Source organism: Scardinius erythrophthalmus (assembly GCF_964197995.2).
Source record: "Scardinius erythrophthalmus genome assembly, chromosome: 25".
In the NCBI taxonomy this organism is placed as follows: Eukaryota; Metazoa; Chordata; class Actinopteri; order Cypriniformes; family Leuciscidae; genus Scardinius; species Scardinius erythrophthalmus.
The window spans coordinates 5,853,640-5,874,603 of record NC_138245.1 but is presented as its reverse complement, the minus strand read 5'-3'; the positions used below and the strand labels follow the sequence as shown (position 1 = coordinate 5,874,603).

Sequence of the window (20,964 nt, the reverse complement as noted above, 5' to 3'; positions counted from 1 at the left end):
ATGCCACCCCAAATTATTTAATTAAAAAGTTTAATAATAATACAATTATACAAAAAAACTAATTTAAAGCAAGATATTTAACTTTTTTTTTTTTTTTTTTTTTTCGTTTCGTTTTTCGGCCAAGTGCATCCAGAATTTTCGGTTTCGGACCAGAATTTTCATTTCAGTGCATCCTTACTATATGCTAATCAGAAGACTGTTTCCATGTTCTCAAGGCTCTGTTCATTACGATGAAGGCGAGTCAGAGGCCGAGAGCCTGCACTCCAGCATGGACATGTGCAACCCCATCTTCCAGATGTACGAGGCAGTGCGGGGCGGCAGAAACAACCAGGGACAGCTCCTAGCCGAGCCCTTCTTTCAGCTGCCCTCCAGGAAAGACTTGCCCAACTACTTCCATCAGATCAGCCATCCAATCTCCCTCCAGCAGATAAGGTGCAGTAGGACGGTAGGACGCTCCTCGGTTTTCAGCAGAGGATGACATGTATTTTATCTCTCCTCAGGAGTAAGATGAAGAACAACGAGTATGAAAGTGTGGAACAGATTGATACAGACCTCAACCTGATGTTTGAGAATGCGAAACGCTACAACGCTCCCAACTCTCAAATCTACAAGCGCGTGCTGAAGTTGCAGCAAATATTGCAGGTAATATAAATCCATTCCACTCAGTGACGTGTTATAAATTACTGTGAATTACAGGGACTCAATGGGCAGTGCAGTTAGAATGAATGATTTGTGCTTTGCCCCGCACATGACGTGCGAATAAAAAATAGACATTGTAGCCATTAATTAAGAATTCGCACCCTTGAAATGACCACAGTTTAACTAAAATGAGGAAATTAATTAGTATAATGTGGCCACAAATGAATTCGTTCTTGAACAATATCTTGTTTTTTACCCATAATGTCATGTGTGGGATCTGTACATTTATACTGTGAAAAATATCTACAAATAAAATATATACAAATGTTTTATTATTAAATATAATATTAATTTGTAATGTAATAATATTTATTTGCATATAATATTTTTTATTATTATTAATTGAACATTCTCTGTGATAAAATCTAAAATAAATCTTTTTTGTTGTTTAATAGAAAAACATTAACATCATTGGAAATTGTTGAAGTTACAGAAATAAATGGAATTTCACAGGTTTAGATTTTGAGAGAAGCAAGTTTTCATAATGTAGAATGTGTTTATTTATATGATAGGCTAAATATAATAAACCAGGAAACTAGATGAAGAAAATTAAGCCATGCATTTGAGTTGACATTCTCCTAAATCGTGATTATCGGTTTAACCGTTATCATGCAGCCCCAAATGAACCTACAGTTCATCACATGAACTATTAAACATGTTCCACCAACGTGTGACATCCAGAAAGAATCCGTTTTGTCTTCGCTTTATGTTTATGCATACGTGTGTCTTCAGATGAAGAGGAAAGAGCTGATGAGGAGAGATGATGAAGATGGTGACAGTATGCTCTCATCCACGCTTTCTGATGGCGGCAGCGTCAAGCGCAAAAGGTACATTTACAACATTAGTGAACCAGTGGTAGTATACTACATAGTTGAGTACATAGTGTATAGGGCATCATTTGGGACATTCACGCTTTGCAAGAGTGGCAGTTGCTAACACATCACTAACACATGACCTCTTGCAGCCATAAGAAGAACACAAAGAAGAACCGCATGAAGGCTCTGTACGCTGCTGTGGCAGAGGCTCGAGAGATGGGCACAGGACGGAGACTCTGCGACCTCTTCATGGTCAAGCCCTCAAAAAAAGATTACCCAGACTACTACAAGATTATACTGGAACCAATGGACTTGAGGACCATAGACCACAACATCCGCTCTGACAGATACCCCAGTGAGGACTCCATGATGGAGGACATGAAGCTGATGTTTCGTAATGCACGTCACTACAATGAAGAAGGCTCTCAAGTGAGTTTAAGGGTCACTAATAAGCTTGGAAAGGCCGTATAGAGCGTGGGTGTCCAATCCTGTTCCTGGAGATCCACCTTCCTGCAAATTTCAGGTCCAACCCTGATCAAACCAGAACCTGAAGATCTTCAGGAGCACTTGATCATTACAGACAGGTGTGTTGAGCAGGGCTGGAAGGTAGGCATGCTGGGAATATCCCAAATTAAATGTCCTACTTCAGACCTCAGTGAGTTCCAGGCAATCATCTTAGAAGTGACGTCAAATGACGCATCTCGCTATTAGGTTGGGGTTGATCGATTTACGGCAACTTTCAGTGGCGTTCCAGACATTATATCTAAGAACGAGGTGGGAAAAATCATGAACACAGCAGTAGATCTCCAGGAACAGGATTGGGCACCACTGGGATCGAGTAAATGAGCATGAAAATGAGCTTTCTGAAGAATTTCATTGTTGTAGGGATTATGATACTAACGTTTCATGACTAGCTTGTTATTTGGTTTGACTCTAGGTTTACAATGACGCCAACGTTCTGGAGAAGATATTAAGAGAAAAACGAAGGGAACTTGGACCGCCGCCGGATGACGAGGATATCGTTTCACCCAAGCTGAAAATTAGTATGTTTAGAAAGCGTTTTTTTATCTGCAATATTTTATCAGAAAAATCACAATTCGATTTTTTCCCCCAAATCGTGCATGCCCTATATTAGGGTTTGTTGTCCAGTTTTAAACTTGCACACATGTTGGTCAGACACTCTTTGTTGGACAGTTTTTCATCAATTCTACCACAACGAGTCAGAAAATGTAGTATGATCCTATTTAAATTGGAAGTGTGTAATTTTTACACCACTTTGAATTGTAAAACAATTATATTCCCAAAACTAAATTCTCAAACTTTCCTACTTTCCGCATCATTTGCAACTACATTTTTTTATTTTTCATTTTATGCATTTAGCAGACTCTTTTATCCAAAGCGACCTACAGAAAAAGAACAAAGCATTCATCACAGAGCCAATAATCATTGTGGTACACAGTGCCATGTCATTTTAAGATCCGCCTCTAGTCAATAATTTTATCCCTTAAAACTCATCTCTGATCACCAAAATTACATATTTAAACATTTTTTCTTTGAAAAAAAAATTCTTCATGCCTTAAAATAGCTTGCATGCACACACCCTTGCCTCATTTAGTATATGCGGTTTTATGAATATGCAAATGAGCCCCGCCTCCACTCACTCACTCAGCTCAGAGATCCACTCATTGCCGATCACACGTTGATCTGATTGGTTATAAGGTAGTTTGTGACGTAAGAAAGACCAACGATTTCAAACCGTGTTTTTGAGACTGTCTTTAGTTCACCGCAGTTTTAAAGAGACTTTGCTCAGCAATGGTGTCGACTTATGAATTTACACATGGTTTGTCTTAAAGCACTAGACATTAAACGCTTGATTTTCACCACAGGGGGACTTTAACATTAAAAAAACTTCTGAATTTAAGCTCTTATTTTTGGAGGGAAGTCTCAGGAGTTATGGTTTTCACCAGTCCTCTTAGGAGAAGCTGTGACTGACCATGTGCCACTGTCTTTCCAGGGAAGAGTGGCATCTCTCCTAAAAAGTCCAAGTACCTGACCCCTCTCCAACAGAAACTCAACGAGCTCTATGAAGCAGTGAAGAACTACACTGACAAGCGTGGACGTCGCCTCAGCACAATCTTCCTCCGTCTCCCGTCCCGCGCTGAGCTTCCAGACTACTATGTGGCCATCAAGAAACCCACAGACATGGAGAAGGTCAAGAGCCACATGCTGGCCAACAAGTACCAGGATGTTGATGCTCTGGTGGAAGACTTAGTCTTGATGTTCAACAACGCTTGCACTTATAACGAGCCTGAATCGCTGATCTACAAAGACGCATTGGTGCTTCACAAAGTGCTTTTGGAGACTAGGAGAGACTTGGAGGGCGGCGACGACGCGCATGTCCCAGATGTTGCACGGCTCATCCAGGAGCTCATCCGCAATCTTTTCGTCTCAGTGCTTGGCCACCAGGATGACGAGGGGCGTTGCTATAGTGACTCGCTGGCGGAGATTCCAGCTGTTGATCCTAACAATTCTGATAAGACTCCACTGAACTTTGAGATCATCAGAGCTAACGTGGATAAGGGCCGTTATAGGAGGCTAGATGTGTTCCAGGACCATATGTTTGAAGTTTTGGAGAAAGCCAGACGTCTGCACAGGTGATGCTCTTCATGTACTCGTTTTGTCTTGGGGTTTTTGTACCTGGAGAGGTAAAGAGTTGTGTTGCACGATACCAAATGTTTAAATTGTGTCGTAGGACGGACTCTGAGATCTTCGAGGACTCTGTGGAGCTCCAGCAGTTCTTCATCCGGATCAGAGATGAGCTGTGTAAGAACGGAGAGATTCTGCTGACGCCCGCCCTCAGTTACACCACTAAACACCTGCACAGCGACGTGGAGAAAGAGAAGAAAGAGAAGCTGCCCAAAGAATATGAAGAGGATAAACTCAAGAGAGAAGAAGAGAAAAAAGGTACCGTTCCTGTAGTATTCAGTTGTTTTTCAGTCTGTTTATGTATTCAGAATTACATCATAAAATCCAATTCATACATACAGTTACTTGAACATACCTCTTCTGTGATAAACATGGTTTTAATTTCTGAATTCAAATTAATTTTTGGAATTCAAGTGAAATCCTTCAATTCAAGTGAAATATTTATTAATTAATATTTCATGATTTAAAACAAAAAAAACATTTTACCTTGAAAAAGGTATGTTTTGATAATAATGACGTGTACACTCACATATTTTAAGGAAAATGTGTAATTCATTTATACTTGATGTTTACACCACATTTTTAGTCACTTTGATAAAAAAATGTAACTTGGCACAGTTAAAAATGGCATAAATGTTTTTTCAGAACCATATGATCTACATGAAAAAAGAGTACATTTCTAAGAGCTTGTATTAAAATGGATTTAAAAAAAAAAATAATAATTTTCTTTATCTTAGAAACCCTTATTTACCATTGACCCATTTACAGAAGTGACAAACGTTTTGTAACCACAAACCATAATCAAACAGGATAAATATTTAGCCTTTATTAACCATCACAATTTTGGAAGTGACTCCTTTATTCCATACACACAAAACAATCATTTAGTGGAGTTCTCTCCTGTGTTCAAACACAGTCTTTGCTTCCTAAACTTTGCACTGTGGTGCAGATGGCTGTTATTAATGTTTCGACGTTGATCTCCAGAGGCTGAGAAGAGTGAGGACACAGCAGGCGGCGGATGGCAGGGAGTCCTTCAGCGCAACTACAGCCAGGACTGCAGCTTCAAGGACAACATGTACCATGTGGGAGACTATGTTTATGTGGAGCCCACAGAACCAAACCTGCAGCCGCACATCGTCTGCATAGAGCGCCTGTGGCAGGATGATGCAGGTATTACATCCAGAAATCATTAGATACATGCTGTCAACATGTGCTATGCATTTATGTTGTTTCATAACACTATTGATTGAGAATATACATTACTGTTAAGATTTGGGGAACAATAAGATTTTTTTTTTTTAATGAAAGAAATTTCTACTTTTATTCAGCAAGGATACATCAAATGTGACTGGAAAAGACCATGTTTTTTAAAAAAAATCTGTTTCAAATAAATGCTGTTCTTTTTTATCTTTCTATTCATCAATGAATCTTGAAAAAAAAAATGATCAGGGTTTCTAGAAAAATAAAAAAGCAGCACGATAATGATAATGCTAATAATAAGAAATGATTCTCGAGCAGCACATCATCATCATTAGAATGATTTCTGAAGGATCATGTGACACTGAAGACTAGAGTAATGATGCTTCAGCTTTGCCATTACATTAATACATTTAATTTAAAAAATATTTTGAAATAGAAAAGTGTTATTTGAAGTTGTAATATTTCACAATATTATTGTTTTTACTTATTTTTAAATGCAGCCTTAAAAAATGTTACCAACCCTAAACTTTTGAACAGTGGTATAGCTATTATTTATGTGTATGTATCTTTTCATGAAGGAGAGAACTGGCTTTATGGCTGCTGGTTCTACAGACCCAACGAAACATTTCATCTTGCAACACGCAAATTTCTTGAGAAAGAAGTTTTCAAAAGCGACTATTACAACAAAATTCCTGTCAATAAAATAATGGGCAAATGTGTCGTCATGTTTGTGAAGGTAATATCATTCAGCGATGAGTCCATCACATTCCCAATGAAACAAAATCCATTTTTACATTAATACTACATTTTAAAATCTGCTCTGATAAAACCCCTTATTTTAGGAGTATTTCAAGCTTCAGCCTGACAGCTTCCGAGCTGAAGACGTTTTTGTCTGCGAGTCTCGTTATTCTGCTAAAACCAAGTCCTTCAAAAAGATCAAGATGTGGACGATGCCCCTGAGCTCAGTGAAGTTCGTCATTCGTGAAGTGACCTTGCCTGTGGTTCGGGTGGCCTCCATGTTTGCACCCAAACAGGAGAGTGACAAGCCTCCTGAGGTGGTAGAGGATGGTAAAGCTGTACCATCCATCATTGATAAGGTAAGACAAACACTGCCCAGCCGAAAAAATACATTCATTGAATAAAATACAAGATCTTGACCAAAAATGAATGCACCTCATGATGGAAATAAATGTGCATCAGTTTTTGGTCAAGATCTTGTATTGACAAAGCAAGAGTCCAGCACTCTGTAAAGTCTCCTCCAGCACATCCCAAAGACTTTCAGTGAATTTAAGCTCTGTATTCTGTGTGAAAATGATTCTTCATGCTCCCTCAAAACTATTCTTTCACAATTTGAGCCTGATGAATCTTGACATTGTCATCCTTGAATATGGCTTGAAGAATCATTTTCACACATGAATCGGCTCCTCTGAGTCCGGAGCTTAAATTCATTGAAAGTCTTTGGGATGTGCTGGGAGACTTTACAGAGTGCTGGACTCTTGCATTGTCAATACAAGATCTTGACCAAAAATCACACAGCCTTGAATTGTCATCCTTGAATATGGCCATAATATGTCTTCCTACATGGTTGTTTTAAGAAATGAAAAGCTACACACTCCATCAATGAGGGTTTGAAGAACTGTCAATTTGCCTATTTAAGTCCAAACAGCAACTTTTTTGGTAGTGGCTGTGTATATTGGCTGATATTGAATATCTTTGATACGTGCTGCCTGACCGTCAATCTGTGTCCTCAGGAGAGGGAGGATGTTACCATGGAGGTCAGTAACGGCGAGCCAGGCTGCCAGTACTACGAGCAGCTCTGCTACAACGACATGTGGCTGAAAGTGGGAGACTGCGTCTACATCCGCTCTCATGGGCTCGTTCGCAACCGTGTGGGCAGGTAGGGTACCGATGACGAGACGCGGTGTTGCTCATGTTCTTCCAAACTATATGCCGTCATTTTGTTTGTGGAACAAAAAAGGAGATATTTAGCAGAATATTCATGCTGCTCTTTTGCATACAATGAAGTCAAATGTAGAGCTTCGAAAAGAACTAAAAGGAACTATAAAAGGGTTCGGTCTACAACAGGGGTGGGCAAACTACGGCCCGCGGGCCACATGCGGCCCGTTAGGCTGTTTAATCCGGCCCGCCGAGTATTTAAAAAAATTGTCTTAAGATCGCATTAATTTTGCCTTTTTTCTTGCAATACTTTGCGTTATATATTTATATATATATATATTGCGTTGCATATATTTGACAATCGGAATATCAGATATTGCATGCCATAGCTAACAAATGTAAAAAAGGAAAAATGACATAAAAGCAGATCATCATTCATTCAGCGCTGTTGTGGCTGCGGTGTGTCACGTAACAAGCAATGACGCGTCACCATGGAAACCAAACAGACAGCGCCTTAAGCGCATAGACTTGTTGCACGTTAATGTTTTTTCCTTTTTTGGAAACTCAATGAGAAAAAAAATGTTTGGTAACCGCTTGCACACCTTAGTTTTTCCTTTGATTTGTCTGCTATTTAGTTTCTTTGCTCCTCTGGATTTGTGGATGTATCCTGCCCGATTCCGTTTACCGACCTTTATCGTCCGGCTTTTGACTTCGCTCCCCTGTCTGCCATACAGAACCCGTTTTTTTTTTTTTTTTTCATTAAATGTTCTGATCTCCCTTTGCCTTTTATGTTTTATATTATTATTCTTAAAATAAATTTGTATATTCGTTTATTTCCACAAATGTATGACTTTTGGAAGTGCAAATTGCCATTCAGTTTTAATAAAGTTGAATTAACGTAACCTGTAATTTTTACTCTTCTAAGTGTACACTTGCAGATGTTTTGTTTCTAATTTACTGTTAGGCCATTAAATAATAATAAGGATAAACAATATTTAAAAAGTATAGGCTATAATTATCTAACATCTTTAAAAATTAACATCAAAACATAACATGCTAAATGGGGGATATCTACCATAAAAAAAATTATTGCCAGAATGTCGTCTCTCAGTTGTTGAATTTCGCACAGACATTGCCACAACATTGTCTGTTTGCTCAGCCCGATCTTATGAAAGTGCGAATACCACGAATTGTATTTGTAGTGCATAATATGTTTTCGTGTGCAAGATTTTTGGGCCGTCTACTGCTACTGGGCCGGCCCTCTGTCAAATTTTTAAAACCCAGTGTGGCCCTTGAGCCAAAAAGTTTGCCCACCCCTGGTCTACAAGTACTCGCAGTTATATCATTCCAAGCTCAGAAGACTTTTGTTGTACTTTGAAACACAAATGAAGATATTTTTAATGAAACCTGAGATATTTCTGTCCCTCCATTGAAAGTCCATTGATCAAAACATTGACACTTCAGAAAGTTCATAAAGACAAAAGTAATTCATATAAATTGATTGATTTAATCTAAGTCTTCTGAAGACACACAATAGATTCATATGATCAACAGATTAATTTAGGCTTTTATTATTATATATATATTGATCGATGCTTCAAGTCTTTATAAACTGCTTGAAATGTGAAAGATTTGGTAACAGCTTGCGGCAGTGTTAACCCTCTTCTGGTGTTAAAAAACTACTGTCAGGATTTACTAAAGACATGCAGTGAAAAATTAACGTTGAAAATGCGAGGACAGGGTTATTTTTACGGCTGACCTTATCGCATATGCATTTGTAGGAGTTTGCCTTTCAGACGCAAAATTTATGGGAGGAGAGTATTCGAATGAATCATGCAAGGTGATTTAGTAAGGTTTGTGCTCATCAATTTACTGGTGTTTGTGCCATTATTTACAGCCCAAAAAAAGCATGTCTTAAACCAGAAGCTAATTTTCGCTGCTCTTGGTAGATTGCGTTGGTCATTATGTAAATGATCCGGCTGTGACTGTGTTCTTTAATTTGCACGTCGTCAGTTGATCACGCACATAACTTTCCACTCCCATTGGAATTGCCCTGTTTAGTGAATCTGGCCCATCTTCTTAGGTCTTGGATGTCGCTTTTGGTTAAAAGATACGGAGATACGATACAAAAGGGAGCCAAATGCATTTGGTGTCATTGATGTTAACATCATAATAGTGTTTTGGGTAAACTGACTGTTTAATGTTGCATAGCAATCCCTCTTGGTTATTTTATTTCTGTTTGTACTTATTGTAGCCATAGATTCTAAATCCCAACTGCCACTTCCTAAGATGTCAGTAACAACAAGCCCAGCAAACTTGGATTCATGACAGTGTCTCCTGATATATAAATGATTTTGTCTTGTAATAGGATAGAGAAGATGTGGGTGCGAGATGGAGCTGCCTATTTTTTCGGGCCCATCTTCATCCATCCCGAGGAGACCGAGCATGAACCTACTAAGATGTTCTACAAGAAGGAAGTATTCCTCAGTAACCTGGAAGAATCCTGTCCTATGACCTGTATTGGAGGTAACAGTATTTTGGCTGGCCCCGAAGTTAAGGTCCATCATCACAGTTGTATTACTGAGTGGTTTCAAGAACATTGACTGAAATACATTGACTCTGCCACTGAGGGATTTACATTGAAAGGACTATTATTACATGAAGTGATATGTTAGTTTCCCTGATTAAATCTTATCACCATGTCTTCTCCCTCATCTGGAGTGTTTTTGTCCTCAGGGAAGTGCACAGTGTCTTCTTTCAAAGATTTCCTGTCATGCCGGCCAACTGAAATGCCGGAGGAGGATGTGTTGCTGTGTGAGAGCCGCTACATCGAGAGTGAGAAGCAAATGAAGAAGTTTAAAGGGCTGAAGCGTTTCTCTCTGTCTGCCAAAGTAGTCGAGGATGAAATCTATTACTTTCGGTCAGTTGCTTCAATAATCCAAAGAAAAATAAAACTTGATTGACTTAGAAAACAGACTTTAGTGTATAGCTGTGGGATTGCTCGTTTCTGTCCCAACATTGAACATTGGACTCATGCTTTTGGTTATCTCTGTCAGAAAGCTCATAGTGCCTCAGAAGGAGCCGTCTCCGCTGCTCGATAAGAAGATCGAAGAGTTGGAGGCCAAGTTTGCGGACATGACGGATGAAGAGCTGGAGGATTTGGGTGATGATGATGGAGACGGTTCTGATGCTCACTGCATGCCTCAGCTTCAGACTCAGCTGACCGGTGACATGGACATGCTGCATTACGCCCCCCCGCAGGTCTGCAGTCTCTGTTGTTGAATGAAAACCATTGTTTGTGCTTGTGCAAGAGCAATAGGGAATAGCAGTAGGTGACCCTCAATGATTTACACCACTGATCTCAGAAGGGGCTTCTCATTGTCATTGTATTATTTACTGTATTGTCTGATAATCAGTAGTCTCGAAGAGCGAGAGTATTCACTGTTTAACTTATTCTGGTCAAAAACTGGCAACTTGGGACATGTAAACTGGTCATTATTAGATTTAGGGCCAGATTTACTAAACAGGGCAAATTAGCGTGAGAGCGCAAAACCAAAAAAGCACAGATGGGAGTGGAAAGTTCTGCGCTTGATCTACTGACGATGCAAAAAAAAAAAAAAAAAAACACAGACGCAACCGGATCATTTCAATAATAACACAATCTACCAAGAGCAGCGCAAATAAGCGTCAGATTTAAGTTAATGTCAGTAAATAATGATGCAAATACTAGTAAATTGACTAGCGCAAACCTTAGTAAATCACCTTGCTTGATTCATTTAAATACTCTCCTCCCATAAATTTTGCGTCTGAAGGGGAAACTCCTTCAAATGCATATGCAATAAGGTCAGCCGCAAAAATAACCCTGTCCACGCATTGAATTTTGACAGTAGTTATTTAACGCCAAAAGAGGGTTTGTGCTGGCGCAAGCTGTTAGTAAATCTGGCCCTAGATTATTAATATTTTCAAAATTACTAGAATAATGTCGTATCATTATGAAATTTAAATTGTAACATTAAGCCATGTTAGGGGCCGTTTACACAGAACGCATTTTTGCATTCCACTGCACTACTTTTCCATTGTTTTTCAATGTAAACACGCACTAGACTGACATCTTTAACCATCACGTCTCGCGTCTTTAGCAGCATCTCGCGCATGACACAGCATTTTTTCACTCCACTGACCTGCGTCTCACGTTTTTAACAGCAAAACGGCTTGCCACAAAGTGCTAGCTCAATTCCAATGACTAGTTTTTCTGCAGAAAGTTAGCAAATTACTATAAAGTAAAGCTGTCCCGTTTCATAGAATCCTGCCAATCATATTGAAGCGAGTGATTTTGGTATTTTTGTATGTGATTTGAATCTAAAGTAGCACGAGTTGCCTCATGCACCCCGTCTAAGGCCGAGACTAGTTCATCAGCATCTCATTTTCCCACAGTCCGCACCAAAGTCCATTAAGGGTTTGTCGAAGAAGGAGGGGGCAAAGAGGAAGATCAACATGAGTGGGTACATCCTCTTCAGCAGTGAAATGAGAGCTGTCATCAAGGCCCAGCACCCTGACTTCTCTTTTGGAGAGCTCAGTCGACTGGTGGGCACAGAGTGGAGGAACCTTGAGGCCACTAAGAAAGCAGAGTACGAAGGTAAAGTGCCTGGAAATCATATATGGACACTGTCTTCAATGTCTTCAGGTTCTCCATGAAACATCTAATTGTTTTTCTCTTTTGTGGTCGATTCAGAGCGGGCAGCCAAGGTAGCGGAGCAGCAGGAGCGAGAAAGAGCAGCGCAGAACTCCCCGAGAGCAGGTACCCCAGTAGGGGCGCTCATGGGGGTAGTACCCCCCCCGACCCCCATGGGGATGCTTAGCCACAGCATGACGCCTATGGCAGGTAACCCCTCTCAGGTGTGGTGGACACACAGAGCTGCAATACGAAGCCTAACTGCTAACACACCATCTTCAGCCAGTTCATTCCTTTCGCAAAGCTGCCATGTTTTGGTGTCTGTAATTTCAAAACTAACGCTGTTATCTTCCATCAGAGTTACTGCATGAACTGCAACAATCATGAAACTTTACTACCCCTTTTTCATTGGGATGGTGCTCAGCCATGGGTTCAGAGGACTTTTCTCCCAAATGATCCGTTTCCACTGACTTGAGAGCTGAATAATGACGTAACGGGTTGTTTATCCCAAAATCAATTGAATTAATTTATATAGAATAGTATTGAATGTGAATATCAGCCTAAATTAAAATTTTGGTGCATAATCCTAAAATTATCAAATGGATAACAAAAATAAAAAGGCTAGTGTTGTTTTTAACTAAAACTATTTTAAAAAGTGCTAGATAACCGAATTGAAGTAGAAATAAATTAAAATATAAATATTAGCTGAAAACACTTGCCATTTAAAAAATGTATATTAAAAACTGAAATAAAATATGTTTGAATTGAAGAAGTAAAATTAATAAAAACTTAATTAAAATAATAATAATAATTAAAAATAAAGTTAAATAGAAATTATTTTTATTTTTAAAAATAACAAAAACGTAATTGATAACTTAAATATGAAGTGAAAATATGAAAGTAAAAGATAATTCAAAATATTATTAAATACTCAAATAGCTGCTGGAGTAGCTTTGCAGCTCAACTTAATTGGAGAAGAACGAAGCAGTTGATCAAAGTGTACTTTACATGCTAAGGTTCTGGCTTCCATTGCAAGTACCAGCAGCCATTGCAAAGATGATTTTTCAGGCCCAGAACCACTTTTCTTCAGTGGAAATGGGTGGATACGGGTCAGATTAAGCACAGCTCTGGTGCCCAATTTGTGGAAAAGGGGTGTGTGTGTGTGTGTGTGTGTGTGTGTGCGCGCGTGTGTGTGTGTGTTGGGTTTCATGTTTCATCATGAATGATAAATCAGCTTACATGCTCTAATTGTAGTTTTCATTTTCGTTTTACATGTAGTGCATGAATTCATTCTCATAACTGCATGATATACTGATGCATGCATATGTTGTGTCGCCACCTTCCTCTTCCAAGGAAAAGGCATGCTGGGTAGTTACAGGCCACACATGCTGCCCTTTCAGGGGCCTGTCGATGGCATGATTAACATGGCCGGCATGCCTCTACATCCCATGGGGATGCCTGCCTTACCACTCCACTTTCCGTGGGGTATGCCTGGCATGCCGTATCTGGGTAAGGACCACTTCACAGCCACACGTCCCCACTCGCAGTTGCTTCCTGTCTGCCTCTCCAATCCTAACAAGAGGGGCTACCTGTACCATAGAGCAAACTGTCCGCCCGGACCAAGACAAAACCAAGAGACTCCCAATGTTCTGTTGAGGAATAGTTCAGTTCTGTCATCTTTTACTCACCCTCATGTCTTTCATTCGTACAACACCAAATTGTGGTAACACTTTACAGCAAGTTTCCATTTGTTAACATTAGTTAACTGCACTAGTTAACATGAACTAACAAAGAACAATACTTCTAAAGCATTTATTAATCTTTCAACTTTTAATAATTCATTTTTTAAATAAAAAGTTGTGTCTGTTAGTATTATTTAATAGCTAACATTAACTAACAATGAACAGTTGTATTTTTATTACTAACGTTAACCAGATTAAATATAGCTGCAAGCAGCAAATAACGGGGTTCAAGCGCTTTAACGCCTTTAAGCACATGCGTAAAAAGTTATTATATTTTCTTTAGCAAGCTTGTAACCACCACAATCATAGCCAAAACAGGCAATTTACCAAGGTAATATATGTTTTAAAGCTTTTTAACAGTTATCGAGGTGAAGCCAAAAACCTAGGACTAGTTTGCGAAACAATTCGATGGACAGCAGCGGTCCTAGAGGCAAAGTTGCTCAGAAGGAGAAGTTCTACCATGCGGTATGATAAATGTCGTGGACATATGTGAAAAATCGCGTGATAAACATCTTTCTTAAGGAAACGCGTCTTTTAAGACAGTAAAAGAAATGGACACAGAGACCCCATTGGATTCAACGGAGAAAAGTGAAGTCAATTAGAAGCACTCTCTTCCTGATGGCTGAGCGTACTGCGCAGACTCAAACTGAGCTTGACGACGTAGATGAGACGTGAGCAACCTGTCTGTCTTCTAGTAGCTGTGCCAAGAGAAATCTGAATCATTCCCTTCTGAAACTTGCAGAGACGGAGAGTGTGAGTAGGAGCTGTCCATGAGCGAGGAGCAGGAGCAACTTTTGCTAAGTATTCTGATTAATTATTTTGTCATTTTGCCTCCACGTCCCCCCGATTGCCCGCGAGCTTCTCCTCCTGTCCATACGGTAATTTCTCTACTGTGCGACAGAGAGTTTCGTGGTTATGACGCAATCGTTAGATTATTTTTACAAAAACTGCTTCTACGGGGCCATGACGTAAGATACAAGGTAATGGAGCCTTTTATACATTTTTGTGTGCTTTAGAAATAAATAATGGACAATCTTTAAACGAGTCTTTAAACGCCTCAGATGTAAAGTTATTTCGCTGTCAAAGTGACGCCAAAATGAATGGGAGTCAATGAAATGCTAACAGCAGGTGGGGGTCTGCTAATCAATGGCGGCCCCCGGGGAAGCTTCAGTTTCGGCTGAAAGATTACCCCCCTGGTGATAAACAATCTTTTATGCACGTGAAAAACGCGAAGGCGCCCCCAGGTGGCCGATTTCTTTTGAATTTCTCACAGGCCTCGAGGGCCGTGAGTCAAACTGGCCCTGCGAGTTTCCTTCCGATCGGCCTCCGTTAACCTTGTCTGACAGCCGCTCAAACTTCACTGGAGAACTTCACCTCACCGCTGCGGACACGACTCAAAGTTTTTTTATATAATTATTGACAATCAGATTCCAGAGAATCTTTCTGCACTGGTTTGGTTCCGATTAAAAAATCCTAGGACTATTTAGCAAAGCAAAATTCCAAAATACCAGAACATTTCGAAAACGTTTGAATGTTTTGTTCATCGTGAGTCAAGGATCTCAATTATATAAGACACTTGAGTTTGTGATGAACAGTTTCGGAGTTATGAGCCATTATATACTTTTGATTGCTGTAGCGCCCCCATCAGGCCGATCGGGGCGAACCTTTGTGACGTTGTAGGCGGTGAGAGTACTACCCTCCTCAAAAAGTCTCCACAACTTATGGTTTCGTCTGCCTGATCACTTTTTGGGTAGAATGCTGATCCTTGGAAATTCTAACAATTGTAATGGAGTTTCAGCGCTACAGGCTTCAACCCCTAATAAATTCTGTTACAAATGTATTGCTTATTGTTAGTTCATGTTACTTCTGATGGGAGCTTATTTTAAAGTGTTACCCAAAATTAAATATTTTAGTAACATTTTGGGTCCCACTTTATATTAAGTGGAGTTAAGTACTATGTACTTACATCAAAAAATAAGTACAATGTACTTACAATGTACAATGTACAATGTAAGTACAACACTGTTCATGTTGTATTGTAAAACACTTTTGCTGCTATTGAGGTGTGATACGGGTAAGGTTAGGGACAGGTGTGGTGGATTGGGTAGGTTTAAGGTGTAAGGGAAGGGTCAACTGTGTAATTACAAATGTAATTACATAAATTAATTACAGCTGTAATTACATGCAGGAATTTTTAAAATGTAAGTACAATGTAAAAACATGTAGTTACACAAAAAGTACATTGTATCAAATTATTAATTTCAATGTAAGTACATAGTACTTAAAGCCACTTAATATAAAGTGGGACCACATTTGGCAACAAGGTTTTATTTATTAATATTAGATAACTACATTAGTTAACATGAACTAACAATGAACAATACTTCTACAGCATTTATTAATATTAGTTCATGTAAATCTCAGCATTTACTAATACCTTTTTTAATCAAGTTGTATCTGTTAACATTAGTTAATGCACTGTGAACTAACATTAACATTTTTATTAACTAACATTAACAAAGGTTAATAAAAACATGTATTGCTCATTTTTATTTCATGTTAGCTAACACATCAACTAATGTTAACAAATGAGACCTTATTATAAAGTGTTACAGATATTTTGAAGAATATTCAAGTTATGTTCATTAGAACGAAAGCTATAGTGACTGGGAGGAGTTAAGCTTCAAAAAGGGACTAAACACAGTATCGCTGCATCTGAACATACCGACTTCCCTACATAACAGTATGCTAAAACTGAAGTATTTCTGAATACATAGTATTCGCAAACCAGTAGGTAAAAAGTACATAGTAAATGACCTACTACTGCCAGATTCCAGAGTCCACATTGGATAGACACTTGACTATCCCATGAAGCCACAGGAGAGGAGTTGTAAATGGCAGGTAACTGACGCTGAAGCTAGGTCACACGACAAAGACAATGATGTATTGGATCCAGATAACATTCAAATGACTCACACACATTTATTCTTTAACTCTCGATCCATTAGGCCACAACTGCCCCACAAAACATAATTGGCAGCGGTGGGATTCGAACCCACGCCTCCAGAGAGACTGGAGCCTAAATCCAGCGCCTTAGACCGCTCGGCCACGCTACCTCTTCTGAAGCTGTGCTGCAGTTTTGTGTCAGCAACAGTCCAAAATGTAATTCATTGATTGGTGCTTTTAATATCAAACCTGACACAAAACTTATCATTCAGCGAATAGCAACTTGAATTTCGATCTTCTCCAAACAGAAAGTTCGCTTTATTACACGAGTCAGATGCAGTCCTTTCATTGCACATGTTTTGGAGCTTGACAGCCCCTGGTCACTCACTATATCATCAGTGTGAAAACAATTTCTCCTTTTGCTTCATTTGAGACTTCAGATGTCTTAATTTCTGTGGATTATGCCATAAACTACGATGAGATTTGAATGGTTTCAACACTGTAGAACTGATTATCTACTCTGATAAACATGAACAGAAAGAGCTGAGGGTCTCAGTTTACTTTGAAAGTCTCTTCTTCTCAGTGTATGCTGATACCTCTTTCACAGGTATGAATGGGATGGCCCCGGGTTCAACAGGAAGTGCTTATGGGACTCAGGTAATGCTGATTTTGAAGGGTTTCGCGTTTATCCGTTATATGAATGCTAAATGTTAATGCAACTTTATCTCTGGCAACAATGGTTGGATTGAATGGGATCATTTCTGCGCTTCGAGTCGTTCTGAATCTTTGTTTTTCTGTAGATGGGTGTGATGAACTCAGGCCAACAGGCTCCACCACCCTACCCGGGACAGGGGCAGGCTGGGACGCCCTCTCTACAGCAGCCCTCCACCCCCATATTCGTGGCTCCTCCACCCAAACCCCAGCGACTGCTACACTCAGAGGCTTACCTGAGGTATATTGAAGGACTCAGTGCTGAGTCCACTACTGTCAGCAAATGGGACCAAACTCTCTCTGGTGAGTAAGAAGGCAGATTTACATTATGTTCTAATGGTCGACCAACATTGCCAATGCTGATACTTAGACAGCAAGGTAGCCAGGTGGCTTGAGGTTAGATGTCACCGGAAAAATCGAAGGAAAAAATGGTAACACTTTACAATAAGGTTTAATTTGTTAACATTAGTTAACTACATGAGTTAACATGACCTTACAATGAAAATACTTCTAGCATTTATTAATCATTGTTGAAGTTAATCTCAACATTTACTAATACCTTTTTTAATATTAAAAGCTGTATCTGTTAAAGGATAATTCACTATTTTGTCTATTTTGTAGTTTGAGTGGTGGACAAAGAAATTTTGACAATGGTTCCTGTCTCGACTTTTTGACTATTTTAGAATTGCCCATGACCGCTTTAGAATGGGAGTCTATGGCCATGCACAAACATGTCCTTAAAACAACCCTTAACTGTGCAACTCACCGAGTGGTTAGTGGTGTTCGTTGATGATTAAAAACAAATATATCGGCGCATCGTATGATTTCAATCCGTTTATTTTTCTATAGTGGAACTATTTTTTCAGATACCTCACAACCGCGTATAAACTTCCGCTCGATATTTGAGTCTGAAGCGTCTTTTCCGTTCCCGGTAGCGCAGTAATATCAACGAGCAATGAGTCCTCCAACAGAAATCAATGGGATTTTACAAAATGCCAAATAAAACACGACAGAAACTGTATTTCGCTACGTTACTTGTTTTGGAACATCAACGAACACCACTAATATAAAACTGTTGCACAGTTAAGGGTTGTTTTAAGGACATGTTTGTGCATGGCCATAGACTCCCATTCTAAAGCGGTCATGGGCCATTCTAAAATAGTCAAAAGGTTGAGACAGGAACCATTGTCAAAATTTCTTTGTCCACCACTCTTGCTCATCCAAAACAAACTACAAAATAGACTCAAAGTGTTAAATACCGGAATTATCCTTTAAGTAAGGGATAATGTACATCCAGGTGTTATCGCAGAATAAACCCCGACAGGGTGATCCGGACCCCGACGTGACGAAATCAATATTGTGTGCAGAAAATATTGTTTTGAGTTTTAATAATATGTTATTAGCTCACCAAACGCAAAACTTCCATGAGGAAAAAACGTTCCTAGCAAGTGCCGACTTTAGTTACCTGGATGAGCCTGTGTTATCAGTTTTTAATGGTTGTTATTGGGGGTTATTACATGGCTTGGTTGAATTCTAATGTAGAATGCGGTGTGTTATTTCTTGATAACAGACCGCTGCTAAGTATAACACACCGTTGCCATGAAAAACAGAGCGTTGCTATGGACGCAGGATTCTAACCGTAGAGACGGAATAGACTATTTTCTTTAGCGGAAGAAGCAATATAATAGTTTTTAAATCAATAAACTCCTTTTTAAATAAATATTTTGTGTCAAATTATTGATTTACTTGGTAGGTAGCCATGTAATAAGCGGGATAATGTAGAGCGAGGCGGTTGTTATAGCGAATACAACCCCTTCAGGCTGATTCAAGATCCGCTTCGCATCGGGGTCCCGATCAGCCTATCGGTGTTGTATTTGCTATAACAACCGCCTCGCTAAACATTATCCCTACATAACATACCGATGGATGGCACAATTGACCAATCAGAGCTGTGTAATAATATTAGTTAATGCACTGTGAACTAACATGAACATGAAGGTTTAAAGGTTAATAAATGCTGCGAAAATATATTGCCCATTGTTAGTTCATATTAGTTAATGCATTAACTAATGTTAACAAATGAGACCTTATTGTAAAGTGTTACTGAAAAAAAAAATATATATACATTTTGCATAAAGAAAATGCAAAATATGAGTGAGATTTACCCAGCCTATGGATGATAAAATACAATATATAATATATAAAACAATTTCGCAATACCAAATAAGATTATTATTATTATTATTATTTAATAGTATTATTGGTTTATGAACTTATTGTTTATAAATGAAATAAACATTCACATTAATGTTCAAAATGTTTGGGGTTGGTAAGATTATTTAATGCTTTAAGTATCTTATACTCACCAAAGATACAGTTATTTGTGCGTAAATACAGTTAAAAAAACTATAATTGTGTAAAATATTACTGCAGTTTAAAATAGCTTGTTTTCTTTTTTATTATTTTTTTAAAATGTAATTTATTCCTGTGATCAAAGCTGGATTTTCGGCATCATTACTCCAGTCTTCAGTGTCACATGATCCTTCAGAAATCATTCTAATATGCTGATTTGCTCAACAAGAAAAAAATCTTATTATCATTGTTGAAAACAGTTCATATTTTTGTGGCAACAGATGCATTTTTTCCAAGTTTCTTTGATTAATAAAAAGTTTGAAGAACAGAATTTCTTTGAAATAGAAATCTTTTGTAACAAATGTTTTTACAGTCTCTTGAACTTTTAAACGATAGCATATGTTACACAATATTTATATTAGATAATTATTAATAATATTAGAAAAATGTGTATTATCTACTGTTAACAAGTCTGTCCGACATTCACCAAATGTCGTGTGTGTGTGTGTGTGTGTGTGTGTGTGTGTGTGTGTGTGTGTGTGTGTGTGTGTGTGTGTGTGTGTGTGTGTGTGTGTGTGTGTGTGTGTGTGTGACCCCAGCTCGCAGGAAAGATGTGCGGCTCACTAAAGAGCAGGAGAGCCGTCTGCCCTCTCATTGGCTGAAGAGCAAGGGAGCTCACAAGACCATGGCTGACGCACTGTGGCGACTTCGGGACCTAATGCTGCGAGACACACTAAACATTCAACAGACGTACAACATCCAAAACATCTGAAGCATTCCTCTTTATTATTCTTACACAGTGAGATGAGCTGTTCTTAGTGTTTTCATGTTGTGATCCAATAACGTTCTGTTTAGGGGTTTGTAATGCTAAATATTGTCTGTTGGCTTCGTTAGTGTTGATGTTTCTTGATAGCACTTTCAATTGGCTGATTTTGTATGTTGACTATTAAATGTTCTTAGACCAATTTAAACATTTTCATAAAATGTTGAACTTTAAAGTGTTGACCTTAATGTTTGTTCATTGTAATTTGTGAGGCGAATAAGTTAGGATTGTTGTGAAAGAATGTAGAAATGGCCGTTTTTGGGTCTTGGTTCGTAAAATGGTATGACAAGAAGTCAATAGGCCTATTTTTCATATCATCCCAGTTGTATCAGCTTAAATCATTTTGGAATGGACACTATCTTGTCTATTGTTTCAATAAACTAACAGTGACAAAACTACTGG

At 38.8% G+C, this 20,964-nt stretch overlaps 1 protein-coding gene across 3 annotated transcripts in view; it reads left to right on the top strand.

The window, feature by feature from the left end:
* Window positions 1-20,964, top strand: part of pbrm1 (polybromo 1) — a 26,130-nt gene extending 5,166 nt beyond the window's left edge. The window contains exons 11-30 of one of the 3 annotated variants that reach the window (XM_081357352.1): window positions 216-432; window positions 501-642; window positions 1,432-1,526; window positions 1,664-1,943; window positions 2,452-2,557; window positions 3,529-4,168; window positions 4,267-4,478; window positions 5,205-5,390; window positions 5,999-6,156; window positions 6,263-6,517; window positions 7,172-7,317; window positions 9,685-9,842; window positions 10,053-10,236; window positions 10,373-10,577; window positions 11,751-11,952; window positions 12,049-12,198; window positions 13,342-13,497; window positions 17,284-17,333; window positions 17,477-17,690; window positions 20,339-20,964. In XM_081357352.1, the coding sequence (XP_081213478.1) occupies window positions 216-432; window positions 501-642; window positions 1,432-1,526; window positions 1,664-1,943; window positions 2,452-2,557; window positions 3,529-4,168; window positions 4,267-4,478; window positions 5,205-5,390; window positions 5,999-6,156; window positions 6,263-6,517; window positions 7,172-7,317; window positions 9,685-9,842; window positions 10,053-10,236; window positions 10,373-10,577; window positions 11,751-11,952; window positions 12,049-12,198; window positions 13,342-13,497; window positions 17,284-17,333; window positions 17,477-17,690; window positions 20,339-20,511 (3,929 nt within the window). In that variant the 3' untranslated portion in view covers window positions 20,512-20,964. The remainder of the gene's footprint in view (window positions 1-215; window positions 433-500; window positions 643-1,431; window positions 1,527-1,663; window positions 1,944-2,451; window positions 2,558-3,528; window positions 4,169-4,266; window positions 4,479-5,204; window positions 5,391-5,998; window positions 6,157-6,262; window positions 6,518-7,171; window positions 7,318-9,684; window positions 9,843-10,052; window positions 10,237-10,372; window positions 10,578-11,750; window positions 11,953-12,048; window positions 12,199-13,341; window positions 13,498-17,283; window positions 17,334-17,476; window positions 17,691-20,338) is intronic. The other 2 variants (XM_081357354.1, XM_081357353.1) reach the window with 2 other exon arrangements.